This window comes from Hemiscyllium ocellatum, chromosome 12, assembly GCF_020745735.1.
Source record: "Hemiscyllium ocellatum isolate sHemOce1 chromosome 12, sHemOce1.pat.X.cur, whole genome shotgun sequence".
NCBI lineage: Eukaryota > Metazoa > Chordata > Chondrichthyes > Orectolobiformes > Hemiscylliidae > Hemiscyllium > Hemiscyllium ocellatum.
Window position 1 is genome coordinate 53,454,632 of NC_083412.1, and position 27,630 is coordinate 53,482,261.

At 39.8% G+C, this 27,630-nt stretch overlaps 1 protein-coding gene across 2 annotated transcripts in view; it reads left to right on the forward strand.

Moving 5' to 3' along the window:
- Positions 1–27,630, forward strand: part of usp9 (ubiquitin specific peptidase 9) — a 275,529-nt gene that overhangs the window by 159,873 nt on the left and 88,026 nt on the right. For both annotated transcript variants that reach the window (XM_060833551.1, XM_060833552.1), the window contains 4 exons: positions 3,644–3,810; positions 15,535–15,643; positions 15,856–16,002; positions 23,170–23,316. In XM_060833551.1, the coding sequence (XP_060689534.1) occupies positions 3,644–3,810; positions 15,535–15,643; positions 15,856–16,002; positions 23,170–23,316 (570 nt within the window). The remainder of the gene's footprint in view (positions 1–3,643; positions 3,811–15,534; positions 15,644–15,855; positions 16,003–23,169; positions 23,317–27,630) is intronic.

Here is a 27,630-nt window from a genome sequence, read left to right on the forward strand (position 1 = left end):
CTTAGCACTAAAATTTCACATAATCTCCGCTGAAATTTCAATTCTGTTCTGTGCTCCTTTGTTGGACGTGCTGTGCCTGGATGAAATATTAAGCTGAGGTTTGAGTATCTGTTTGGACCCTTTTAAGGGTAATATACGGAATAGTTTTTCTGGAAGGTGCAATTTACTCTGCCAATGTCAAAAGATCGATCTTTGGAAATCGTTACTGGAATGAATTTTGCAGTTTGCCTGATGATGGCTCCATTAAGCTACGCTTTGTGGGGATCTCTAACTGCAGCAGACATGGTCATATTGCATGAATTGTTGGTGGTTGTTATCCTTCAAAGGGACATATCAGCAACCAGAGAAGAAAGGCTGATGGATGGAGGTATTTCAACATGAGAAAATAAGTTTAAGAAATTGCTAGAATGGTATCCATTGTGAATGAGGGTACACTCATCAATGAGCAAATAAAACTGGAGTTAAAGTATTTGCTGCAAGGTTTCAGATGAATACAAGTTAATTCAGAGTCCAAGTGGAGTGTCTCACTAGGAGAATACCCGTTTCAATTGTTATGAAAAATATCAAGTAATGCAATGCATGTTCATAGGAAGACAATGTCCTCTTGATTCTTCTTACGTAGAACAGTCCAAATTTCCTCCAGTCTTCCCATGGAACTGAAGCATTTCACCATTATTGCTGTTGATTTTTCATTTTTTACACAGGAGCTGATATGCACATGCAATGAGCTGCCAGCTGAAGTGTTTGAAGCAGGCACATTAACAATATTTGTAGGGCATTTGGACCAATGCATGGATAAAAGGACATAGGCCACTTGCAGGATAATGGATTTAGTGTGGATGGACATTTTGGTCTGCATGGGCCAGCTGTCTCCGTGCTTTAGGACATTTTCCTTATCATCCAGGCCTTGACATCTTTCCCATCATTGTTACTGTTCTTCATATCTTCTGCTCCCAAGTCTTACTGTATCGTAGGTTGTTCTGCCATTCAATGAAATCTCAGTTGTTGATCCATTTTCCTGCCTTTTCTCTAAACCCTTAATTTCCTTAATTATTAAAAATCTGTCTATCTCTGCCTTGCATGTACTTGTTGCTCCCATCCTCAACAGCCCTCTGCAGTGAGGAATGCCTTAGATTTACCACCCTGAGAGAAGGGAAAAAAAACTCATGTCTTAAGTGAGTGATTCCTCATTGAGAATGTACCCTCTGTTCTAGATTCTCCACAAGGAGAAGCGACCTTTCCTAACCTGTGCTATCAAGATACCTCAGGATCGTATATGTTGCAGTAAGGTTGCCTCTCCGTTGTTTAGGCCTGCTCTCATTGCAGTTTAAAAATACGCAATCTCTCCTCATAAAATCCTTCCATACCTTGGATCAACCTCATTAATCTTCTCTCAACTGCCTTCAATGTCATCATACTTTTTTGATAAGGAGACCAAAACTGCTCACTGTATTGAGGTCAGACTGGTGCCTTGTACAGTTTTAGCAAGTTCTCCCTGAGTTTTATGCTTTATTCGTTTGGAAATAAAGACCAGCATTCCATTTAGGTTCTCTACTACCCTTGAACTAGGATACTAATCCTGTATGACTTATGTATGAGGACTTGCAAATCTCTCTCTGCTGCAGCTTTCTGTACTTTTTTTTTCCCCATGTAAATAATAATCCAAACCCTGTTCTTCCTGTCAAAATGCAGAACCTTATTTTCCCATATTATATTTCATCTGCCAGGTTTTGCTCACTTGCTTCACCTATCAATATCCCTCTATAGACTGCTTGTGTTATCTTTGCTACTTGACTTCTCCCTCTACTTTTGTCAGCTGCAAACTTGCATCGTAACATCTTTCCTCCATGTCATCAATATATGTAAATAATTCAGAACTCCATTCTGATCCCTGTGGCACACCTCTGTTTATAGTTTGCTAATTTGGAATTAACCCCTTTATCCAAAAACACACTGCTGTTACAATTTTTGTAACAAAACTTCAGAGCAAGGGTAACTGGGTACAAAATGTTAACTCTGCTTTCTCTCCATTGATACTGCTAGTCCTGCTAAGTGTCCCCCAGCTACTTGTTTTTGTTTTGTATTTCCATCATCTGCAGTTTTTTTTCAAATTGTCTTCTGTTAGTTAGTCAGTCCTCTAACCACGTTAATATATTGCTCCAACACCTTGGTTCATCTTAAGTACTTCACACAATACTTATGAAATGCTTTTTTGAATATTCAAATATATTACATCTACTGATTTTCCCCTCTAACTACTCACATTGATACGTTCTAATAGTAAATTTGTCATGTATGATTTCCCATTCATGGGCCATGCTGACTCTGCTTGATTATATTATGGATTTCTAAATGCTTGGCTGTTACATCCTTTATTACAGACTCTAGCGTTTTGCTAACAACAGTAGTTGAGCTAAATGGCCTATAGTTACCTGTTTGTCATCTTTTTTTACATAAAGTTAGATTGGCACTTTCCCAATCCTCTGGCATCTTTTCCAGAATCTACGGGCGTTTGGAAGTTTACTACTAGTGCATCAACTATGTCTGTAGCTACTGTCTTTAAAATCTTAGGATCCTGAAATCCATCACGTCCATGACCTTAGGCTGCATAAGTTTCCCTATTATTTTTTCTCTAGTGAGTGTTTATTCCCTTCATTTCTCGTCTCTCCATCCCCATCTACTCCGCATCTTATTTAGAATGATTGGAGTACTGTTAGTATCCCTTACATGAAGAACAGATAAAAAGTATTATTCAACTTCTCATTATTATTTCCCCAGCCTCATTCTCAAACGGCTGCAAGGCCTGGGCACCTTAACTGCTGGGCATCCACATGAGTAATCACTGTACCCCAGTATAAAGCTAATTGGAGGTTCTAAATGTTTAGCATAACTTCGCATTTGTACACTTATCTATTCAGGGATGCTATAGAAGACTTCCATGCAACCCTGTCACCTTCAGAAATTTGTTTCAGTACATCTGCAGATGAGTGTTCCTGTGCAGCTTTTAAAACTACTATTTTGTGATATTGGATCTCTCGAACATTGCACTAAATGAGAGTTCCTAGCTGGCTAAAATGATTAAATCATTAGTTAAAACAAATTTAAATACAATGTACTTAAGATTGTTGATTTTTAATACCTAATAGCAAGAAAAATATTGTGCAGAATTATGCACTTAATGTATTCCATTGCAAACGAAAGGAAGTAAGACTCAATAAGATGTTTTATTAATGCTCAATATTTCTTCATGTCTGCTGTCTCCACCTCTGCAGATTTACAAAAAGAGGTAGGGAGGGAAACCTTTTTATCTAAGCGCTGTTAGTACATGGAATTCTCTATGGAATGGAATAATTGCATGTTTTTAGCATCAAATAGATTCTTACACCCTTGTGGAGTCAAAGGGTGTTGGGGTGCGCAACAAAGTCAAATGAATGTCACAGATTATTCATTATTTTTAAATAATGGTTCAAAGTAGGTTGAATGGGCTAAATTGCCTACTTCAAAGTACATCGAATAAGGGGAAACCATTTACTTTGTCTTTGAATTTTGATTTTGAATATGAAAGTTGGAAACTGTCAAAATCTGCTTTTATGAATTGTGGGCTCCAGCCTTAAATTGCATTTTTCTGTCATTTTAACTGAAGACTAATGCAGGAAATGAACCAGATTCTGAAGATGAGCATGTTTGCTGTGAAGCACTGGAAGTGATGACATTGTGCTTTGCACTGGTTCCAACGGCGCTTGATACTCTTAGTAAAGAAAAGGCATGGCAGACCTTCATAATAGATTTGCTACTGCATTGTCACAGCAAGTAAGTAATGTTTTTGATTGCACATTGGTCCATTCATAAGTTGCTTTGTTATAAATCACTTCAAGTAGCATCAAAGCTTGCTGGATGTTTTACCTCATGGACTATAGTGAAGTGAATCTGTTCTATTCAAACGGGGGAATTCATAATAGAGTCACTTAACAAAGAAAGTTTCTGTATCATACTTGATATCCGTTCTTTTAACGGCATCAGTGGTAGAAATTGGAATCTTCTTGTCTCCTTAAATTGCCACACAGAAATGCAAGAGGACAGTGTAGAAACTTTAACTATGAAACATCTATCTTTGATTTTAAATGTTTTGTTTATTATTCAGTTTCTCACTGAATGTAGTATCTTGGATCTATAAGCTGACCATTATGATTTATGAAGGATTGTGTGCCATTCTAAAATCTGATAAGTTGAAGTCACTAAATTTGAAGATCATGCCAGATATATATGCTGTTTTAATGTGTTGCCCCAAGAATGGTGTGGCAGAAGTAGGCTTCAATTCGAGGGACACTGGTATCAGAACTCAGTGAAGAGGAAGCTGTACCCTCAGTATGACCTACACCTGAACCATACTGAAAATAGTATACTGGCAGGTCAGCTAACTCTGGCTGTGGCGAACACATCAAATTTAATAATGAAGGAAAATTTCAAAATGAATCGACAAAGGACAAGAAATTAGTGTAAGCTAATTGTAAGGCTGAAAGCTAAGATTATTTGAAACATGATGCAGGAATTAATAACAAATGGGTGTATATTATGGCTATTTATAGATCCATGTATGCAAAGTGTTCATGACTTGGACTTGAATTTGCACAAATTGTAAGATTCTGGAAATTCTGCAAGGAAAAGGGATTGGGAGGCTCTGTTAATCAAGGATAAGTTCAGCCCAATTGTGAGAAATTATCTTGGTTCAAAATGTAGAATCCACGTGATTATGAAAAATAACGAGTCACCAGTGAAAGTGGTCATTAGACCTCTCAGTAGTTACTATACATTGGGACAGATTATAAATATAGAAATAACTCACGGATTATTTGCAAGACAGATTTGAGATTTTTGATAGTCATCGATACGTGCAGCACGGAAACAGACCCTTCGGTCCAACTTGTCCACACTGACCAGATATCCCAACCCAATCTAGATCCACCTGCCAGCACCTGGCCCATATCCCTCCAAACCCTTCCAATTCATATACTCATCCAGATACCTTTTAAATGTTGCAATTGTACTAGCCTTCACCACTTCCTCTGGCAGCTCATTCCACACACATATCACCCTCTGTGTGAAATCTGTCCCTTTGGTCTTTTATATCTTTCCCCTCTCGCCCAAAATCTATGCCCTCTAGTTCCGGAATCGCCCACCTCAAGGAAAAGACTTTGTCTATTTATCTTACCTTTGCCCCTCATGATTGTATAAACCTCTATAAGGTCACCCCTCAGCCACCGATGCTCCAGGGAAAACAGCCCCAACCTATTCAACCTCTCCCTATGGCTACCAAATGCCGCCTTCACTATCCTATCTACCTGCGACTCCACTTTCAAGGAGCTATGAACCTGCACTCCAAGGTGTCTTTGTTCAGCAACACTCCCTCGGACCTTACCATTAACTGTATAAGTCCTGCTAAGATTTGCTTTCCCAAAATGCAGCACCTCGCATTTACCTAAATTAACTCCATCTGCCACTCCTCAGTCCACTGGCCCACCTGACTAAGATCCCATTACAATCTGAGGTAACCTTTGTTAATCTGTGGTAATCTTCAAGTAAATCAAATAAAAACTGCAGAAGTGGTATGTAGGCTGAGATCAGAATGCTTTGGGATTGTTGCTTCAAATATGGTTATATAACAGGCTATTTTAGAACAAATGTGTGATGAGGCAGGACGAATTCATCGCCTCATAGTAAGGGTTTATCATTTATTGCTGATTCTCAGTTGCCCTGAAGCTGATGCTGCTGAGCTGCTGCCTTGAACTGCTGCAGCCTGTGGTATAGATATCCCACAGTGCTGTTAAAGGGGAGTTCTCAAATGTTCCTTCATTGTTACTATCGTCCCAAGTCGTCATGATATGTGACTTGGAGCATGCAGATGATTGTGTTCCCATGTATCAGTGTCCTTGTCCTTGGAGGTGACAGAGGTGATGGGTTTGGTAGAGGAGATTTTGAGGAGTTGAAGTGCATCTTGTAGATGGTATATGCTGCTTAGGAGATGAAGGAATAATGTTCACAATAGTTGATTTGTTAGGTAATTTTTCTTGAGATTCTTACACATTTGATGCAAATGCAACATGCCAACTTCTGTGAACAACCAAAATTTTATTAAGTACAATATAGAACAAGCTTTCTGGAGAAACCCAGACCCCTCTTCCCTTTCTCCTCTCTTTTTTCTCTTTCTCCTCTCTCTTCTCTTTCTCCTCTCTCTCTTCTCTTCTCTTTCTCTCTCTCTCTCTTCTCTTCTCTTTCTCCTCTCTCTCTTCTCTTCTCTTTCTCCTCTCTCTCTCTTCTCTTCTCTTTCTCCTCTCTCTCTCTCTCTCTTTCTCCTCTCTCTCTCTCTCTTTCTCCTCTCTCTCTCTTCTCTTTCTCCTCTCTCTCTCTCTCTTTCTCCTCTCTCTCTCTCTCCTCTCTCTCCTCTTTCTCCTCTCTCTTTTTTTCCTTTATACAATCTCCTTTACATCACAATCAATAATGCCCCCAAGACAACCTCCAGTCATCTCCACCCCCCCCCCCCCCCCATAGTCACATGCCACTCAAGTGACAATGTAGTGATTACTACATTTCCAGAAACAATATTAAGGAAATCATCCCTTAATGCTCAAATCTGTTGTGAATTGTCTTTTAACACGACAGGGAGTAGTCAAAATTCCAACTGCAATACTCTTACTGATTTTGAATAGGATGATGATGTAATTTTATTTTGAATAACTAGGAAATGGCCAAGCAAATAGCTCTGAATGGCAAGGGATGGGCATGTAAATTCCTTACAATCTACCTGGAAAAGTACAATCCACTCCCTGTGAAAAAGAACAGGAAATGACATCACCATCCCAAGAAACCCTAAACACACAAGTAGAAAATGGTCCATGCCACTGCTGCTTTATCTGAAGGCTCATTGATGATGTTACCCTAGTGATAAAACGTCTGAAAACGAACCTTCAGCTCAGCGAGCAAACCTACGTCCAGAACCTCAACCTGAGGTACAAATCTTCTCAAACATTGACCTGTCAGGCAGAGGCATCCCATCCTAGCCTCGGGACATTTAATTTCCTGCAAGTCAACAGAGCTAATTAACCCTTGAATATCTCAGATTAGGTACCAATCAAGTGGCTGTTTTGAATTGAATGGAGTCAGACCTGTCATGTTGGAGCTACACCAATTCAGACAGGTGTAGAGCATTTGATCTCACTCCCCTCTTTTGTGCCTTATGGATGGTGGACAGATATTGGGGAGCCAGGAAGTGAGGGTTATTTCACACTAAATCCCTGTCCTCTGACTTGCTGTTGCAGCCACAGCTGATATTATTGGATAATTCAGATCCCAGAATAAAACCTGATTTGATGCATTATGTTTATTTTAACTTGCTTTAAATGAGGTAGTCTTTCATTGAAATGCAAGCGTGCAATACTAGAAATTTGGTTTTGTCAGTGAAACAGAAATTTATTGTGCTGCATCAACTATAAATAGAACAAACAAACCTATTTACAGACCACCTCAATTATCCGAGCGTCAGTTATCAGAGTTTCAGATTATCCAAACAAGATTGCAAGGTCCCATAAAAACACTATCCATTCTCCGAACAATCCGTTATCCGAACAAAATACACCCTGCTAGTCTCATTCAGATAATCAAAGTTGTTTAGTACATCACATTTGAAAATTTCAAAACATCTGGTAAAATGCCTACCCACCAGTCCCAAGTGCACTCCTTTACAGTACTCATCTTTTATCACCTATTCTGAGCTTAACCTTTCTGTGGCTTAAATTATATCTTGAGAATCTGAGCTGCTTCTTTGATGTCTTTCAAACTACCTTTCTTCCTTCAGGAGGACCTGTATCATCAAGCTTCAGCCAAGACCTCTGCAAACCTTGAAACCAAAACATTTTCCCAATCTTATGGGTCATGTTTCCCTTTACTTCCCAAAAACCTTGCACTTGATGCCTCATACACAGCTGTTTTGTGGTTTGCTAATGAAACGTCCTAATGTAAACTCTCTAGGAAGAGTCTCTCGCTATGTTTGAAAAGAAATGACATTGACTACAGAAGTATCTGAAAGCTAGTCATTAAATGCACAGACCAAATTCTCATCCCCCCACCAATGCACTAAATCTAAATAATACTCCTAATAAAGCAGACGCCTTGCATCACAGTTTCTCAGTTGTAGACTTCCTGAATGTTAATAGTGGGGAATTTGCTCTGTATTGACTTCCAATGTCAGGGCAATAGTTATAATCTTTCTTTTTGGCATTGGTTATTGCCTGACACTTGTGTATTGTTACTTGCCACTTTTCAACCTAGATGTTGTTCAGGTCTTGCTGAATATTGGCACACACTTCGTTCATGTCTGAAGAATCGTAAATGATGCTCAGCATAATATAATCATCGACAAACCTCACTTATGTTTTTAAGATAGAGGGAGCTCATTGCTACAGCAATTGAAGATGCTAGATCTAGGGTAATACTCTGATCAATTCCTGCATGATGTTTTAGGACTGAGATTGACCTCTATCAACCAGAGCCATATTCCTTTGCTATGAGCAACTCCAGAAGTAGAGAGTTTTTCCATTTGCTGTCATACTCAGTTGAATGCAGTCTTGATGTCATGGGCAGTCACACTCGCCACTCTTTTGTCCATTTTTGGAACAAGATTGTAATGAGCTCACGAAGGATTGACTGACTCTGGCCGAACCCAGACTGAATCTCAATTTATTCGTTTGTCACTTGATTGCAGTCAATGACATTTTTCATCTTGAGGATTGAATGTTGACTGATAGGGCAGTTTATTGGCTAGATTGGATTCCACAAGACCATGCAGAGGAGCAGAATTCGGCCATTCAGCCTAACTAATCTACTATACCATTCAGCACAATCATGGCTGAACCGATAATCCCCAACTCCACTTTTCTGCCTTTTCACCATAACCTTTGATTCTGCTACTCTGTTTAAGAATTTAACAGAATATCAACTCTGACAGAAGAAATTCCTCCTCATTTCTACCTTAAATGTGCAACCTGTTAGTGTGCAATGATGTCCACTGGTCCAAGACTGTCCTGCAAGGGGGTTTAACTTCTCAGCATCTATCTTATCAAGTCATCTAAAATCCTTGTATGTTTCAATAAGGTCACCCCTTGTACTTTAACATACCAACAAATACAGGCCAAATCGTCTATTCATCTCCTCTTAAGACTGTTCTTTCAGACCTACTACCAGCCAAGAGAACCTTCTCTGGGCTAATTTCCTATGCCAATATATCATCCATTTGATAAGTGGCCCAAAACTCTTCACACATGCTGGCTAGTACCTTGTTTAGTTCGAGAAAACCTGATTTTTATGATATATTCCTTTTGAAATAAAGGTCAGCATTCCACTTACCTTGCCTATTACCTACTGAACTTAGATGAATCTTTGTGATTCATGGGTGAGGGCTCCCAAAATCCTGTTCTGTAGCTTTCTGCACTTACTTCACCATTTAAATAATATTTTTTAAATGTTCTTATTTTAAAGGCAAATGTGAAGTGAATATTCCAGGTGTGATGCAGCTGGTCAAACCACTCAGCTATAAACAAAACAATTTTTTTAAACACACCAATTCAAACAAGAACAAAAGAAAATGGAATTTAGAATAACTTAACTATCGGAAAACTTAAGCGACCTGATACAGCAACTTAACTAAAGAACTGTTCCAGTCCAGTAATGTCCAATAAACACACCCTTTGGCAAAAAGATAAATTGAAACTGGTTCTTACAGGCAGAAGGGAACAACATCCAAAGAGATTTCAGAAAGAAAGTCAGGAATCATTTGCTGGAGCTTGCAATCTCCTGGACTCTAGCATCTTGTGACTGCAACAGCTAAGCCAAATGAGTGAAAAACCTGAGCTGGGAGAACTAGCCTCTCCCTTGCCATTGTTTAAACTAGGCTCTTCCTAGAGCCCTTGGCACCTCTACCTTTACAAACTTGCTTTTTAAAGAAGAAACCCAAGAACAAAATAACTTTGTTAAAGTGACAGAATCGTCACGGGGCTAGATTAATTTAGAATGTCTGGTCAGCATGGACGAGTTGGGCTAAAGGATCTGTTTCCATGCTGTACATGTGAGCCTAAAAGAGGTTAAATAGTCACTGGGCAACGTAGTGTGTCATGGGCAAAGCAGAGGCAAGAAAACCTCTTCCTTCTCTGGATCATCTGCTGGAATATTCTGGTTAATAGATGTAGATATATTTGGTCTTGTTTTTTGGACTTTATATTAATAGCATGCTGGGCTATGAGGTTACAGATTGTGATTGAAGACAGTTCTGCTGATGGTATCTATTGTCTCATGGTTGGCCAATTTTGAGTTGCTAAATCCATTTGAAGTCTGTCCCATTTAGCATAGGTAGTATCACACAATACAGTGGAGGGTTACCTCAGTGTGAACGCAGGACTCTGTCTCCATGAGGGATGTGAAGTGGTCACTCCTACTGGTATGGTCATGGACAGTGAAGATTGTGACATATGGTTTGCAATTAGAGTCATAAGACCATAAGACATAGGAGTGGAAGTAAGGCCATTCGGCCCTTCGAGTCCACTCCGCCATACAATCATGGCTGATGGGTATTTTAACTCCACTTACCCGCATTCTCCCCATTAAAAAGTCATAGAAATGTACAGCACAGAAAAAGACCCTTTGGTCCAAATCGTCCATGTAATCTGGATATTGTAATCTAATTCCATTTGCCAGTGCATGGCCATATTCCTCTAAACCCCCCCCCCCCCCCCCATTCAGGTATCCATCCAGATGCCTTTTGCATGTTGTAATTGTGCCAGACCCGTCCACTTCCCCTGGCAAGTGCCACTCCTCTGCGTGAAAAAATTGTCCCTTAGGCCTCTTTTTATTTTTTTTTAGATTAGATTAGATTACTTACAGTGTGGAAACAGGCCCTTCGGCCCAACAAGTCCACACTGACCCGCCGAAGCGCAACCCACCCATACCCCTACATTTACCCCTTACCTAACACTACGGACAATTTAGCATGGCCAATTCACCTGACCCGCACATCTTTGGACTGTGGGAGGAAACCGGAGCACCCGGAGGAAACCCACGCAGACACGGGGAGAACGTGCAAACTCCACACAGTCAGTCGCCTGAGTCGGGAATTGAACCCGGGTCTCTGGTGCTGTGAGGCAGCAGTGCTAACCACTGTGCCACCGTGCCGCCCACTGCCACCGTGCCGCCCAAGCTTTCCCCTCAAGCCTTAAACCTATGCCCTCTAGTTCCAGCTTCCCCTATCCCAAGAAAAAGACTTTGTCTATTTATACTATCCGTGCCCCATAGGATTGTACAAACCTGCATAAGGTCAACCCTCAGGCTCCGACACACTAAAATATTTGGACGGAGAGTATTTATGGATTTGAAGACAGGATTTTAGAATTTGATCTTTGTAAAATGATCTGGGGAAGGATGCATTGTCTCTTTAAAAGATTTTTTTTCTATGCTTCGTGACTTGAAAATGTCTCTGGACAGCAGTTTGCCAGTTGACGCTCAACTTGAAACGTCTGTATCAAAAGGCTACACTGTTCGCAGGCAAAGCAGTATTTTTACCAAAACAACAGATTGATTTATTTAGCCAATTAGTTTAAACCAGGCAGTTGGAGACTAAGGGCCAATTGAATTTAAATCTTATGATTTTGACAACCTAAAACCAGTCCAGTTGTAAAGACATTTAATAGGGTCCTGTTTCCTCCCTCAGTTGAAGCAAAACGCTCTGAGACATAGGTGAAGGAGGTAAAACTAAACTATATTCCAGGTCCTGAAGGGAGAGAGAATGATCGCCTATGAGCACAAAGACATGAGTTCTTGGTCTTTTCTCGAACAACAGTTTCTTAATGAACTATATAGTCATTTTGACAGGGAGGACAATCCAGACAAGGCAACAGACATATTGATTGGGTGACTGTTACAATCAGCAAGTGTCAGTAGTAAAGATTAAGCCATCTGCTGTTAACACAATCAATAACTGGCTTTACCTAATGAAGGCTTTTCACATTGTTAACTGACTTTACATACTGAATGCTACCTCATCTTGTTCAATGGCTATACACAATTAATGCTTTTCCACCTTATTATCCCACTACCCTTGTCTGTAGCACTCCATTATTAACTGCAAGTTCCTATCTGATCTGAGTCATGCTTAGGTGAACCTCTTGTTTCACAAAATTCAAAACTTAATTCTTCCCCTACCTGCTCATACTGTGTACGCATTTTCAAAAAAAACATTGCATTTGGAAGTGGCGGAGAGCAACTTGCCATCTGAAGAGATTACCTCTCTGAGCAACCGTTATCTGACTGAAGATACAGCAACCTCTTAGTTAATATTCCTGTCCAGAATTCAGCGGAGAGGAGCGTTACTGAAAGAACATCAACTGAGATAACACCAAGATCTGGGTGACACAACCTAGCTGTGATTTTGAGACTGTTTTTATTGTATTTTTATATAATTCAGACTTGTATTTTATTGCAACAACATACCATTAGAATTTTATTTTATTTGGGAATAATTAGTTGTTAGAGGGGAATTGTTTGGTTTGTTAGTGTGTCTTTTAATTTGTTAACTGTTGGTGTCTGATAAACTTGTCATTATAGAGTGAGTGAAAATATTTCATTTCATTTAACCACTCCTTGATAAACAGATTTTGGAGTGGGGGGAAGGGGAGAGATTGTTGAGAGGTAGGTTATACCACTTTTCTCATTTTTAACAGATTAGGAGCCGAGCCCCTCTGGGTGTTTTTGTTTTAGTTATTTGGGTGGGGGGAGTTTCATAACACTAGGGATAGTGATAGTGTCTGGTCATAATCAGACCTGACAGTGTCAGGAAGCTACTCAACTGGTCTGATTTGGTCTCCCAGTTTTGATTCAAGCCTCATATGCTTGTTGGGATTTTGTAAAGTTGACAAGTTAGATTGCATTGTTTCCGGTGTTCGGCTGTCTGTCCAGTTTCCTTCCTTTTCCTTTGATTGTGGCAATAGTCCTAAAGGCTTGTGCCCCTGATCTTGCAGATTTGATCTCATTGTCTCCAGATATTACCATGAGATGATTTTAAGTTGCTAGTCCAGTGACAGTGTCATTGTGTGACTGTCACCCCCTTGGGCCAACACTTTGGGCCACTGTCCTTTCCTCCCTGTGGAAGGAATGTGCAGTAGAGGCTGGATGACTATTACTTAAGCCTAGAATAATGACAGATTCTTTGATTGAAAGGAGTGTTCGGGGGTTGGACAGGAAAGTGGAGTTACATAACAAGAAATAGAAGGAGTCATCGGCTATCTGGCCCATTGAGCCTGCTGTGCCATTCAATAAGATCACGGTTGATCACCTTGTGGACTCAAGTCCCATTTACCCGCCCACTCACCATAACCTTTAATTCCTTTACTGTTCTTAAAAAAAAAGTCCATCTGTGCCTTAAAATAAGGTAGCCTCAGCTGTTTCACTGGACAAGGAATTCCACAGATTCACACCTCTTTGGATGAAGAAGTTCATTTTCAATGTAGTCCTAAATCTGCTTCCCCTAATTTTGAGACTATGCCCCCTAGATCTAGTTTCACCTGCCACTGGAAACAATCTCCCTGCTTCTATCTTATCTATTCCCTTCATAATTTTATCGGTTTCTATAAAATCCCACTTCAGTCTTCTGGAAGGGAGTCCCGGTCTACTCGATCTCTCCTCAAACCAATCCTCTCAACTCTGAAATCAATGTAGTGAACCTCCTCTGCACCCCCTCCAGTGCTAGTACATCCTTCTCAAGTAAGGAGAGCATAAGTGTGCACAGGTGTGGCCTCACCAGCACCCTAGACAGCTGTAGCATAATCTCCCTTTTAAACTCCACTCTCCCCAGTGATGAAGGACAATAACCCATTTGCCGCCTTATCTACCTGCTGTACCTGCAAATGAACTTTGATTTGTGGACAAGGACACCCAGGTCCCTCTGCACGGCAGTATGCTGCAATCTTTCACCATTTATTCTTAACAAAATGGATGACCTCACATTTAATAATATTGTACTCCATCTGCTAGACCCTTGCCCACTCATTTAATCTGTCTATATCCCTCTGCAGACTGTGTCCTCTGCACACTTTGCTCTACGTTGAAAAATGTGGTGCTACAAAAACACAGTAGACCAGGCAGCATCCGAGGAGAATCGACGTTTCGGGCAAAAGCCCTTCTTCAGGAAGGACTTATGCCCGAAACGTCGATTCTCCTGCTCCTCGGATGCTGTCTGGCCTGCTGTTTTTCCAGCAACACATTTTTCAACTCTGGTCTCCAGCATCTGCAGTCCTCACTTTCTCCTAGTTACACTTTGCTCTACCACTATTTTAAGGCTGCAGTTGAATCAGTTACAATATTAATGAGTAGCAGAGAAGACGCTGTGGGCAGAATGACTTACCTGTCTTTCTGATCAACTGAGATCATTATGTTTTTCTGTTCCTCAGAGTTTACTGATAGAAAAGGCTGAGGGAAGCTTTTGTTGTGGACCTATCAGACTTGAATGATTGCTGACCTTTTGCTGAACTATTCATCCTAAGTATAAGAATACTGTGCCTCTAAGTCGCATCTTTATATTGATGTACATTCATATTGGTTTCTCCTGTGGTCAGTAGTCGCACACTTGTATGAGTTGAGGTTATAAATTTAATAGTCTGAGGTTTGCAGTTACTGTGGCTTAGAAATTGTCAACATTAGAACTGTAAACTTAGAGCAACTTTTGGGCAAAAATGCACATGCATTAAATATGGAAATCCATCTATTGTTAATGATATGCTCCTCGGGGCATGTTGTTAAAAACCCCATCAATGTCAATGTGTAGAAATGTTTTGAAATCATGTGCTTTTCTCCTTCATGCTATTTAAAAATAAATTTGGAGGCAGTTTTTATTTGTTTCATATCATGTGTTAAGTTATAGTTATTGTACACTCTGTCTTTTGGAAATCCATTTTATGTTTTGTGTTGACAATTTGTTATATTATGATTATCCATGGGATTTTAACTATTTGTACAATTGCTGGTTTAAACTTCACCTTGTCAATAAAATATTAAAATTTACTCCACTTTATTTTTAAAAATTTAATAAAGGATTCTGTAACGTTTTTCAGTTAAGAATAGGGGCTTCTCAGTTTTGTAGCCAACTGTTCCCCCTCAACTCAACCTAAACAAAATCCATGAACTACTCACTGGTCTTGGTTGTGGTCACTAGTGCAAATTGATCAAGTTGGTTACAAAACAGAACTACACTTCATAGTAACTAATAACGATGAAGCGCTTTGTGGTGTGAGGATATGAAAAGCCTTATACCAGTGCAATTCTTAAGTAGCTACACAGAGATCTGGGAACACTGACTGTGGTAACTTCCACATGGTGCAAAGTCGTACTTAATCTGAGGAAAATGAAAACTGAACAATACAATGTCCATTTCTTTTATTGAATTAACTTCAAAGCATGCAATTGTGATAGGCATTCACTGGAAAGTTTTGTTCTTCCCTATAGATTAGTTAGACAAATGGCCCAAGAGCAGTTCTTCTTGATGGCTACCAGATGCTGTATGGGACATCGACCTCTACTTTTCTTCATTACTCTACTCTTCACAGTGCTGGCAGTAAGTAATCTTTCAAAGCTTTTGAGAGCACTGAGAGACCACTGGATTTAATATGGAAGTTTAAACTCCTGGTGATGAACATTACTGAGTAATCTATTGATTGAATAATCTGCAAAATCAAAGCATTCTAAATAGTTAACGTTTTGATTTTCATTCAGCCCTTTTAATGTATTTGACTACATTCAATTGAGTTATTGTTTTCTCGTCATCAGAGTACTGCAAGAGAGAGAGCAAAGCATTCATCAGACTACTTCACACTGTTGAGGCATCTTCTTAATTATGCATACAACAGTAACATTAACCTGCCCAATGCAGAAGTTCTGCTCAACAACGAAATTGACTGGCTCAAGCGGATTAGAGTGAGTAAATTTCTGGAATTCAGGAAATTCAGAATTTGTGTTCAGTAAAGTGAAAGGCTTTTAATATTTGTCTATGTTTAATAGTGTGTGGATTGATCATTTTTCAGGTATTGATTCATATTGTGCTTTCATCTGTCTGAAGCAGGATTAATGAATAACTCTTCCTTACTGGAGCAAGAAAGTAGTTTTGAAGTAGCCCAGGGATGGGCCCCTTTGATTTCTCCACATCATTATGATCTGAGGTTGATTGCTATTTGCAGCAATTCAGATCCCAGACTGAAATTGGCTTGACTGGTCCTGTTTTGTTTTATTTTAGTGAGGTAGTCTTTGAAGCACAATCGTGCAGTGTTGCAAACTTGGTTTTAACATTAAAACAGAAGTTTATTCTCCAAAACAAAAGGTAAAGTAGAATAAACTAGGATATTCAGTTTGACAATTTGAAAAATTACAAAACACAGTAACTTGCAATCTGATCAAAACCGGCACCGTAACATTACAATATTCAAACAAAGAAAATTTCTTTCTGTATTGCAGCTATAGGTTTAATTTGGCTATTTCTTTTGAGAGTTTGATGGCCTCTTCCTTGAGTACTCATAGAACTGAGTTTAGACCTTGTCAGCTTCAAACGTCCTTCAGGGTTCTCAGTAAACTCTTTCTGGTCTGGAAATGTCAACTAAAATGCTTAAATTGATGTAAACTATTTCCTAACTTTGAATAATTCCTTTCTCTTGGTGAAAGTGTTTCATAAATCTAACTTCAACGAGGACTTCTGCAAACTGACAAGCCAAAGTTTTCCAGACCTTGGGTATTTTCAGTTTGCAAAAAATAATCCCAATTCTTATAACTGAAAGGAAGCTTACTTCAATCTTTACTTTGTCAGCTGGTAAGAATCTTCTAATGCAAACTAAACCCCACTTACACCTTAGAAAAATACAAACACATGCTGGTTTTTAAAAATATAAGCATAGCCTTAGGAGTGCAAATGACCTAATTATGAAATCCCACCCCCACCATGCTTGCAAATCAAAATCCAAACTCTAAAATATATTCATAAAACATCTTGCTTTGCATCATTTTGCCCACAAGATGAAGAAATATGCAAAATCTTGTGAACTGCACGTTGCAGTAATCATGCAATGATTAAATTAGTATTGCTGTTCCATTGTGATGCACCACGTGAAATTGATTGCATTTGATTATTGTATGATATTATTTCTAGTAAATACAGTGTATATAACATATTACTAATTTGTGATCTGTGTGCAAACTACACACTGGCCTCCAAGTGCTGTATTTGTATTTCATCGTATGTAAAGATGTTAGATGACCAGCTAACTTCTGTTGGATACATAATTGAGAGTACTGAGTGGTCTTTGAACTTCCAAGAATAAATCACTGCTGCTTACAGCTTGGTGACAGCCTGAATAGATATTGCCATTTCCGGTGCAAGTATGAAATATGCTCAGGCAGTCAAGTAATTGAGCAATTATGCCTCATTTATCCACCAAAGCTGAAGCTAACATGGAGAATGAATGAAAGGCAAACTGGCTGGGTGTGAATTCCTCCTGTCAAATTTGTCTTGCTTAGGAGAGAGATTCCTAAAATGCTCCTGAAGTGCTTTAATATGTGTCCAAGTTAGATGACATCTGTGAAGACATGGTCAGTTTAATATTTTGGTTTGTTTTTCCCGTGTTTATCTTGCCTTGTGGTAGAATCATACAGCGTTGTTCATGATGCATATTCGCTCGAATATGAATGTTCCTTGCATTGCTTGCTTAAATTTCCAGCATCTGCAGTATATTGATCTGTTTGGTGCGATGTTGGTTTATTGAGCTTTGTTTCTGCGTCTGTCTGGATTTATTATTGTAGCTGCCAGAGTGCTATTTCACAAATGCAGCAAGGTTTAATGAGCGAAGTGGGAACAAAAGGTACAACTTCTTTAAAAATGAAGAGTACTTTTTGTCCTATGAAACTTGTATGCGCACAATTGTCAGAAATCATTTGTTCTTCACAGCTTGCTGTAGCAGTTGGCCATTCAAATTTTAACCCTGCAAGAAGCATCAAAGCATAAAATAAATAAGCCATCTATGTTTTCTGTCACAAATAATGTTAACTTGCCTTGCTGTAAGAAATTGCCAAGACTTGAGTATTGAGGGACCAAAATTGTCTCCATGTGTATGTGGATTAGCATTAGCTGATTTACGTTTACCTGCAATCGTTGGTTTTTGCCATGAGCAGTTTTGCAATAGTCATGCTTTAAAGCAACATTACCTCATCCTTCAGCTCATTTTCCAGTATAATTGCTTCCTAAATCATCCCCCTTCTCTTGTTTCAGTCCTTCACTTCATTGTGAGTTGACTGAAAATGCATAGGTTGATGGCCACTATAATAAGAACTTATTAACAAGTCACATGTGAAGACTTGCTTGTTGGTAGGGTAATGAAGTAGATTCATAATCTATCCTGACAATGACTAGATGAAAATGTGTTTAAAGGGAGGAGAAATCTGAAAACTTGATCAATTTGGCAAGGTTAAAAATGTAGACAGCTGAAAAGTCACTCGGTGGGGTAGGTCGCAATGAAGGTCACAGGTTGACTTGTTGGGGGATTGTGGCAGCCAAGTAGTGGCTCACTGTAGAATGAAGTAACAATTGTATAAAGATCCCGGGAGATTGTATCCCTTTTGCGTTAGACCATAAAATGTATGAGCAGAATTAGGCCATTCAGCCCATCGAGTCTGATAATCCGCAACTCCAGTTTCTGCCTTACTCCAATAATGCTCAACTCCCTTATTGGTTTGATATCTTAGCCTTAATTTATTTATTCTTTAGTCGTCTTCACTGTTGTATCTTTAATTGCGATCATTCACCCTCTAATTCTGTGGCAATTCACTGAACAATGAATGTTCGCTTTAATGATCGTGAGTTGATATAACCTTTTCCCCATGTCATTTGAGAAGTCAGTTTTGTATAGCTTGGAACTGAAGATAACGTTTTTCATGGAATCTTTCCCTGCAGGACAAAGGGTTGTGAATGAAAGAAACAGCTTAAATTTATGTCATAAATCCTCAGGATTTTCCGAAATACTTAATGCTAGCTTGCATTGTTGCTTTGTGTCAAATAAATTTCATAGTTCTTTTGCACACAAGACTTTAGAGCCACACATACCTCAGGCAGTTATCCATTTCTAACTAATTTTCTGGTAGTTTATTAGAAATTAAGTTTATTAATGCAGAAGCTAAATAGACACGGTTTAACATGTGGTGTGAGCAGGCTGAAAAGTTATGATCCATCCAGGTAAGAATAGTCCGGTATTGAAAAAGAAATGCTTGAGGATAGCAAGGAGTTGGTGACCCCTTTCTGTTGGTCATTCTTTGTTTTACTGATCCCTGATTGGAGTCAGATGAGTGAAATTGGTCTCCATGACTGTTTGTTTGTGACAGCATCCTCTATTTGATAAGTCTGTTTTTTTGCCTCTGACCATGGAGAGGCCCTCCAGCCCATTAAATCTGTACTGTCTACATTAAACCCACTTTCCAGCACTTGGTCTATCGACTTCAATGTTACAACATTTCAAGTGCTCAACCAAACAATGTTTAAAGGTTGAAAGATTTCCTGCCTCTACCCGTTGCCCAAGCGGTGCATTCCAGATGCGCACCACACTCAAGGTGAACAAGTTATTCCTCAAACTCCACCTCCTACACTTTTTGCTTTCACCTTAAAGTTATGCTCCCTCATTATTAATCCTTCTATCCATGCCCCTCATAATCTTATACATCTCAGCTATAATCCCTCCACCCCTCAGCCTTTTTTTCTCTGAAGAAAATCCAAGCCTGTTGTTTTTTTTTACAGAATCCCTACAGTGTGGAAGCAGGCCCTTCGGCCCAACACGACCACACCGACCCTCTGAAGAGTAACCCACCCAGATCCATTCCCCCCTCCTCTACATTTAGCCCAGTTACTGCACCTAATCCACGCATTCCTGAACAATACGGGCAATTTAGCAAGGCCAATTCACCTAACCCACACATCTCTGGATTGTGGGAGGAAACTGGAGCACCCAGAGGAATCTCACGGGGAGAATGTGCAAACTCACAGATGGTCATCTGAGACTAGAATCGAACCCAGGTCCCTGGCGCTATGAAGCAGCAGTGCTAACTGCTGAGCCACCGTGCTGCCCCATCTAGCCTCTTTTCATAGGAAGGGATCAGAACTAAACGCAACACTCCAGCTGTAGCCTAACCAAAGTTTTGTACAGTTCCAACATAACCTCCCAACACTTGTTATTACTGCCACGACTGATTAAAGGCCAATGTCTCAGATGGTATTTGCTCCGTAATTTTTTAAATTTTATTTATTTTTTATATATTACTTTCACTGTTCTGTACCTCTTATTTCTTGATTGTCTCTCTTTTTCTCTCGCTCCCCACTCTCTCATCACCTTTTTCCTCTCCTCTTCCCCCTTTGCTACTCTTTTCCCGTTTTCCATTTTGCCTCTGCTTCACCCATTTCTCTTTTACCCATCCCCCACATATTTTGTCACATAGCACTGGCTTCAGCCTTGGTCATTGACTACTCCTAATCTCCCTATAATCTCTTTATGCATCATCATTATCATCTCTTTATTGTCAACTTTGCTTCTGGAGCCATGACTCGCCTTCTGTCAGCCTAGTATAACTACCTCCCTATTTCTCCTTTTTTTTTGACAAAGGGTCGGTTAGACTCAATATCAGCTCTTTTCTCTCCTTACAGATGCTGCAAGACTTGCTGAGATTTTCCAGCATTTTCTCTTTTTTGGTCTCATAGCATGCCTTCTTAATCACCCGAATAGCCTATCCTATCACCTTCAGGGATCTGGGGACAAGCATCCAAGATCCCTTTTGTTCCTCTGAGCTTCCTCGTGTCAGACACATAGTATTTGCTTCCTATCGGTTTTCAGAATTTGTTTTTTAAGTTACCCTCTATCTAAAGTCAGTGTTTTCCTTTTTGAGAGTCTTTTTTTAAAATACCTTGCTGCTTAGAGGTAAACCCCAACTATTTATTTACTTGTCCATTAGCAAGCGACAGCTTTAAGGTAATCCTTCCTGTTTCCTTACAGCAGGGTTCCACAAGTGAAATTTTACTTTTGTATTTAGTTATCTTGGTCGGGCAAGATATCTGCTTGTGAAAAACAGATCGAACTTGACTTTAACTTCTCATTCATAAAGCTGCAGCTTTAACATTGCATTCCCTCAGCAGTATAGTTAAGCACTTTTAGATTCCATGGTCAAACATTTAAATTATTTGCAAGTTTTGAACTTGTTCATGGAGGTAACTCCAAATATGGAAAATAAACTCTTTCTAAATTATTTACTTTGGGCATTCATTTCTAATTATCCTATATTGACTTTGAAGGAAAATACCGAAACTTGCTGAAAAAAGTCTTGTATTTAATGTCATGCCACATCTTAACTTCCAAAAGAGGGAATTCTTGCATTTAAGATGTTGCCAAAAAGTGATATACTTTTCCTTCTGAATACAAACACAACCTTCATATAACCTTAGTATAATATTTGTGGAAGTTGAGATTGTTTAAATAGAATTATTTCTTTCAATTTGTTCATGACACTTGGACATGGCTTACTTGTATAACATTTTGTATTAATCCCAAATTGTCACACAACTTAGTGGCATAATTACCCAATTCAGAGGACAGTTAAAAGTCAACTACGTCGCTGTGGTCTGGAGTTAAAGGTAAGGAAAGCAGATTTCCTTCACCATTCCCACTCCCTAGGTTTAAGTCAAATCTGAGAAAGTGAGGACTGCAGATGCTGGAGATCAGAGTCGAAGACAGTGGTACTAGAAAAACACAGCTGGTCAGGTAGCATCAAAGGAGCTGGAGAGTCGACATTTTGGGCATACGCCCTTCAGGCATGTGAGCCAAGGGGGCTGAGAGATAAATGGGAGGGGAGTGGGGCTGGGGGTTGGGAAGGTAGATGGGGATATGATAAGTAGGTGAAGGTGGGAAAGAAGATGGACAGGTGGGATCGTTGAACAAGGCAGTGGCGAGTTGGAAGGTTGGGACTGAGATAAAGTGGGGGAGGGTAAATTGGGAACCTGGTGTAATCCACATTGATCCATCTTCATCTACCTATGTGGATTTCACCAGGTTCCCCATTTCCCCTCCCCCAACCGTATCCCACTCCCAACCATCCAACTCGGCACTGCCTTCTTGAGTGGTCCTATCTATCCATCTTCGTGCCCACCTGTTTGCTCTACCCTCCTCTCCCTACCTATCACTTTGAGCCCCACCTTCATCCACCTATCACATTCCCAGGTGCCTTCCCTCCCCAGCCTCACCCCACTCCCATTATCCCTCTGCACCCTTGACTCACAAGCCTCATTACTGATGAAGAGCTTATGCCCGAAACATCGACTATCCTTCTCTGATGATGCCTGACCTGTGCTTTTCCAGCACTACACTCTTCGACTCCTCTCTAGGTTTGTCCTACCAGCAGGACAAACCCACCAGAGATGGTGCCGTAATGTCATCCTATTGGGAAGGAATTTCCTTAGAAGTCCTTGACTTTGACTTCCCAATTCATAGAGTAATAAATTTGCTAGCTTGGTCAGCATTTAGTAATTAACTCTAATTGTCCTGAGGGCTGTTAAGCAGCAACCGTATTACTGTTGGTTTCAAGTCCTCTGCAGGCTAGGTAAGGATAGATTTTCATGTGTTTTACAGTGGTTGATTCAGACAGGTACAATAGTTGTCCTTTTATATTGTACTGAGCTGAAAATATCTTTAAAGCTTTTTTCACTGAAGCTTTCCTTGTCTGCCAGTTATTTCAGTTGGAAATGATGATTACTGCACATGAATGGCAATGTTAAAACTTTTATATTGACTGAACAAAAATATTGCCCTCAGCAGCTTAACGTTTTGGCTTTAACATTGATTCTGAAAGACAGCCATTCTCCATGTAAAGTTGCAATTAAGGAACTAACTCTGACTCTCAATGAGTACCCCCAGCACTGTGCTTATGTATAATGAAAGCATATATGAGAAATTTAAAACATGAAAATAGTTGTCTATTTTAAACATTGCACATAATCTTCTTGTTATTGTGGCACTGCTTTCATGATGTGTGTTTTTAATTTTTCCTGCCTAATCTCCCTTCCCTAAATGTTAGGATGAGGTGAAAAGGACAAGTGAAACTGGTGTTGAAGAAACAATTCTAGAGGGTCATCTTGGAGTTACAAAGGAGCTATTGGCCTTCCAGACACCGGAAAAGAAATATCATATGGGGTCAGAGAAGGGTGGAGCAAATCTCATTAAGGTATTTCTTAATAATTAATTAAAGATGTGTGATATGGTGCAGTATTTTGTTCAAATCCATAGTCTCATGAAAATGTCAAATCTATTGGATTTGCGTTTGTTTTAATACATCTGAACTGGAAATACATCAGTACAAATTATATGCTAACATTTTAAAATAAGTTTTAAGTTGTGTAGAGCAGTATCTTTTTGGATAATTTGAATTACAATCCTTTTTGATTAGTACAAATACTGAACATTAAATTTTGATCTTTGTTCGATGTGTGCACATATTTGCCTGTCTATCGCTTTAGGTCTGCTGTTTATCAATAGAACTTATTTCCTGCTGAGAACTTTTAGGTTATTCTTCTGTTTCATCATTGAAATATAATTTTCTATGAAAACTCTTGAAGCCAGCTTATGTAACCAAATATAGAAGGAAATAATGCACCGGAAAGCATATGGCTGGATACCTAAAATAATGAAATACTCAGCAAGTCAGGAAAGAGAAGCAGAATTAGTGTTTCAGGTTGATGACCTTTCATTGAACAAGCAAAAGGTAGATTGACCCTCTTTCAAGCAAGAGGCAGGGATTGAGGTAACAAAAGAGGTTTCCGTTTGGGTAGAAAACCCAGGGTAGAAAGAGGACAGATTTAGCTGCCGAAGAATGTGAATGCATAGTGAAAAGAGGTTAGAGTGGGACAACAAAAAAAAATGGGTCTAAATGTGAAGTGGCAGATCTGTCAACAACTGCAGCTGAAAAAAGGTGATTATCATTTGAAATTGTTAAACTTAGTGTTGTGTTTCAAGTGCATAATTGAAATATTTTATATTGAACTTTGGGAGTGTGTAGGAGAAACAAGATTCATAGGGGAAGAATTATGTAGGCACTTGGAAGGTTGAAGTTGGATAACAGTGAACCAGTTTATATGTTCCTATTGTGGGTGTTGTTGGGACAGAAGCTGAAGATGAAGTAACAGTATGCTTGTATGAATATATAATCTCCCAAGTTATGTTATTAAATTGGAGAAAGTTCAGTGAATATGTACATTGCTGGGCTTGGAGGGTTAAAGTTGTTAAGATAGGCTGGATTGTTTGGGACTTTTTTCACTGGAGCATAGGAGATAGAGGAGTGACCTTATGGAAATTTATAAAATCATGAGGTGCATAGATAAGGTGAATAGCAAGAGTCTTTTCCCAAGGGTGGGGAGTTAGAAACTTGGAGGCAATTGTTTAAGCTGAGAGGAGAAAGTCTTAAAAAGGTGAGGGGTATATTTTTACACAGTGGTTTGTATGCGGAATGAACTGTCAGAGGAACTGTGGTGGCTGCAGGTACAGTTACAATATTTAAAAGATATTTGGATAAATACATGAATAGGAAAGGTTTGGAGGCCAAACTGAGGCAATGGGACTAGTTTAATTTGGGAACATGGTTAGCATTGACTCCTTCAACCAAGGGATCTGTTTCCGTGCTGTCTAACTCTGACTAGTAGGGAGGCCAAAACATGAGAACTGAACTATTATAGTAGACTAGACTTCCTCTTGGCCTATTTCAGTCAGGAATTTGGCATTTTGTTTCACTTGCATCTTGTCCTGTTAAGTGACTGAAGTGCCTTTGACTTCTTGACCACCTTTTCTCATCCATTTCATTCCTTTCAGAACCATGTAGGACTGCTTTGCGGTCCATATTAAATAGTTTTTTTGGTATTCAGTCATGGAATTTGGGCATTATAAGCTGAGCAAGTATTTATTTCACATCCCTTATTGCCCTTAAACTAAGTAAGTTGCTTGGCCATTTCAGAAGGAATTTAAAAGGCAACCACATTTGCTGTGGATTTGGAGTCATGTCAGCCACTGCAGTTAATAATGGCAGATTTCCTTTCTTTCCTTTCGTCTTGTTGATTTCCTGAGCATGATGAGTTTTTATGACTGTGGACAGTGGATAATGATTACGTCGTTGCCATGCTTTTAGTTTTTATTGACTTCAAATTTCACCAACTGGTATTCAAACTTGTGTCCTCAGGATATTAGTCTCAGACTTTGGTTTACTCATCTAGCAATTCACTATTATGCCATAGTCACTCCAAGGTTATCCTTGTTATTTTCACAGCCCCAAACTTTGTGCACCATCCAAGATAATCTTGCCTTTCCTTCTATTTAGCATCCTGAAGAGACTGACCCCCTCTGCACTATGCTGATGCACTCATTGATTGCACTCTGATACCTCCCCATGCAGATGCTTTTGAACCCGCATGCCTTCCCCTCCAAGGTGGAACAGCAATTTACTGTATTAAAGTTATTGCATCCATTACTCATGCGGTCTCTTCTCCATTGGGTGTACCAAACATAACTTGAATGCTCACTTTTGTAAGACATTACCTTTCTACCCTTGACTGTGAACATGGTTTTTTTTTTGTTGTTTACAGAACAATTTAATTTTTCTTATTCTCCTCCCTTTTGCCTCCTACATGGCTGAGGTAAAACTTAACCTCTAGCATGTAGAAAAATGGTTGTAGTTGTTGGCCGTCCCGTCTTCTCAGCTCCAGGACACTTTTACAGGAGTTCCTCAGGGTAGTTTCCTTAGCCCAACCATCTTTCAGCTACTTCATCAACTGCTTACCCTCACTTCTAGATGGAGGGAATGTTCAGCACAATTCCCGACATTCTGATACTGAACCAATCCATGTCCAAATTCGGCAAGATCTGGTCAATATCCTGGCTTGAGCTGACAAGGGGCAAGAAACATTCACACTGCACAAATGCCAGGCTATGGCCATCAGCGATGAGAAATAATCTAACCACCATCCTTTAACATTCAGTGATGTTACCATCATTGAATCCCTTTCTATCAACATCCTGTGGTGTTACCAATAACTAGAAACCCAACTGGACACACAACTTTGGCTACTAGAGTAGGTCAGAGGCTTGGAATACTGCTACAAGTCACTCACTTCCCGAATCCAAAATCTGCCCACTGTCTACAAGGCACAAGTCAGGAGTGTGATGGAATGCTCCTCAATTGCCTAGATGAGTGCAACTGAAAGCGACAGTTCAAGAAAGCTGATCACCGCTGCCACCACCTCAAGGGCAACATGGACTTGGATAAAGCATTTGACATGGTCCCTCATGACACACTGGTGCAAAAGGTATTGGGCTGAGCTGGCAAGATGGATATAGAACTGGCTTAGTCTTAGGAGACAGAGGGTAAAAGTGGAACGGTGCTTTTCGGAATGTAGAATTGTGACTAGTATCATCCACAGGGATCAGTGCTGGGACCTCTGATGTTTGTGATCTACATAAATGATTTGGAGGAAAACATGGCTGATCTGCAAACTTACTAAATAGATGATACCAAGAGTAGTGGATTTGTGGATAGTGAGGAGAATTATCAGAGGCTACAGCAGGACGTAGATCCATTAGAGGCATAGGCAGAAAAATGGCACATGGATTTTAACCTGGACACATGAGGTGATGCATTTTGGGAGGTCACGTACAGGTGGCAATTATAATGGCAGAATTTCCCTTCGGAATATCGTTATGCCGAGGTATCCGGGTGTGCAGGTCCACAGATCACTGAAGGTGGCAGTGCAGGTAGATACGGTAGTTAAAAAAAACCTCTGGCACACTTGCCTTCATTGGAAGAGGCAGTGAGTATAAGGATAGATGAGTTCTGCTGCAGCTTTATAGAATTGTAGTTATGCCACACTCTGAATATTGTGTACAGTTCTGGTGACCACACTACCAGGAGGATGTGGATGCTTTAGAGAGGGTACAGAAAAGGTTTACCAGGGTGTTGCCTGGGATGGGGGATTTTAGCCATCAAGAAAGGTTTGGCTACGCCTGGTTTGTTTTCACTGGAACGCAGGAGGGGTGACATAATACAAATTTCTAAGATTGTAAATGGCATGCATAGAGTGGAGAATGAGGCTTTTCCCCCAGGGTGGAAAGGTCCTTTGAGGGGTTGCAGATTCATGGTGGGGGAGGAGTTTTGAGATGTGTGAGGCAGTCCTTTGAGACACTTGATGGTGAGTACGTCATGCGTGCTGCCAGAGGTGGTGGTGGTGGAAGCAGACACAATAGCAGCATTCAAGTAGCACCTGGGTGAATACATGAATAGGAAGGGAATAGTGGGATATGGATCCTGTAAGTGAAGACAGTTGTAGTGTGAAAAAGCAAAAATGTTTCAGCCCAGGCTTGGAGGTTCAAAGGGCCTGTATCTGTACTGTTCTTTTTTTTGTCAGGACAGGCAATGAATGCTGGTCAGACAGTGACACCATCCCAAATTATTTTTTTTTTAAATTCTTGTTTTGATTTCTACTTTATGGTGTTCCAGATA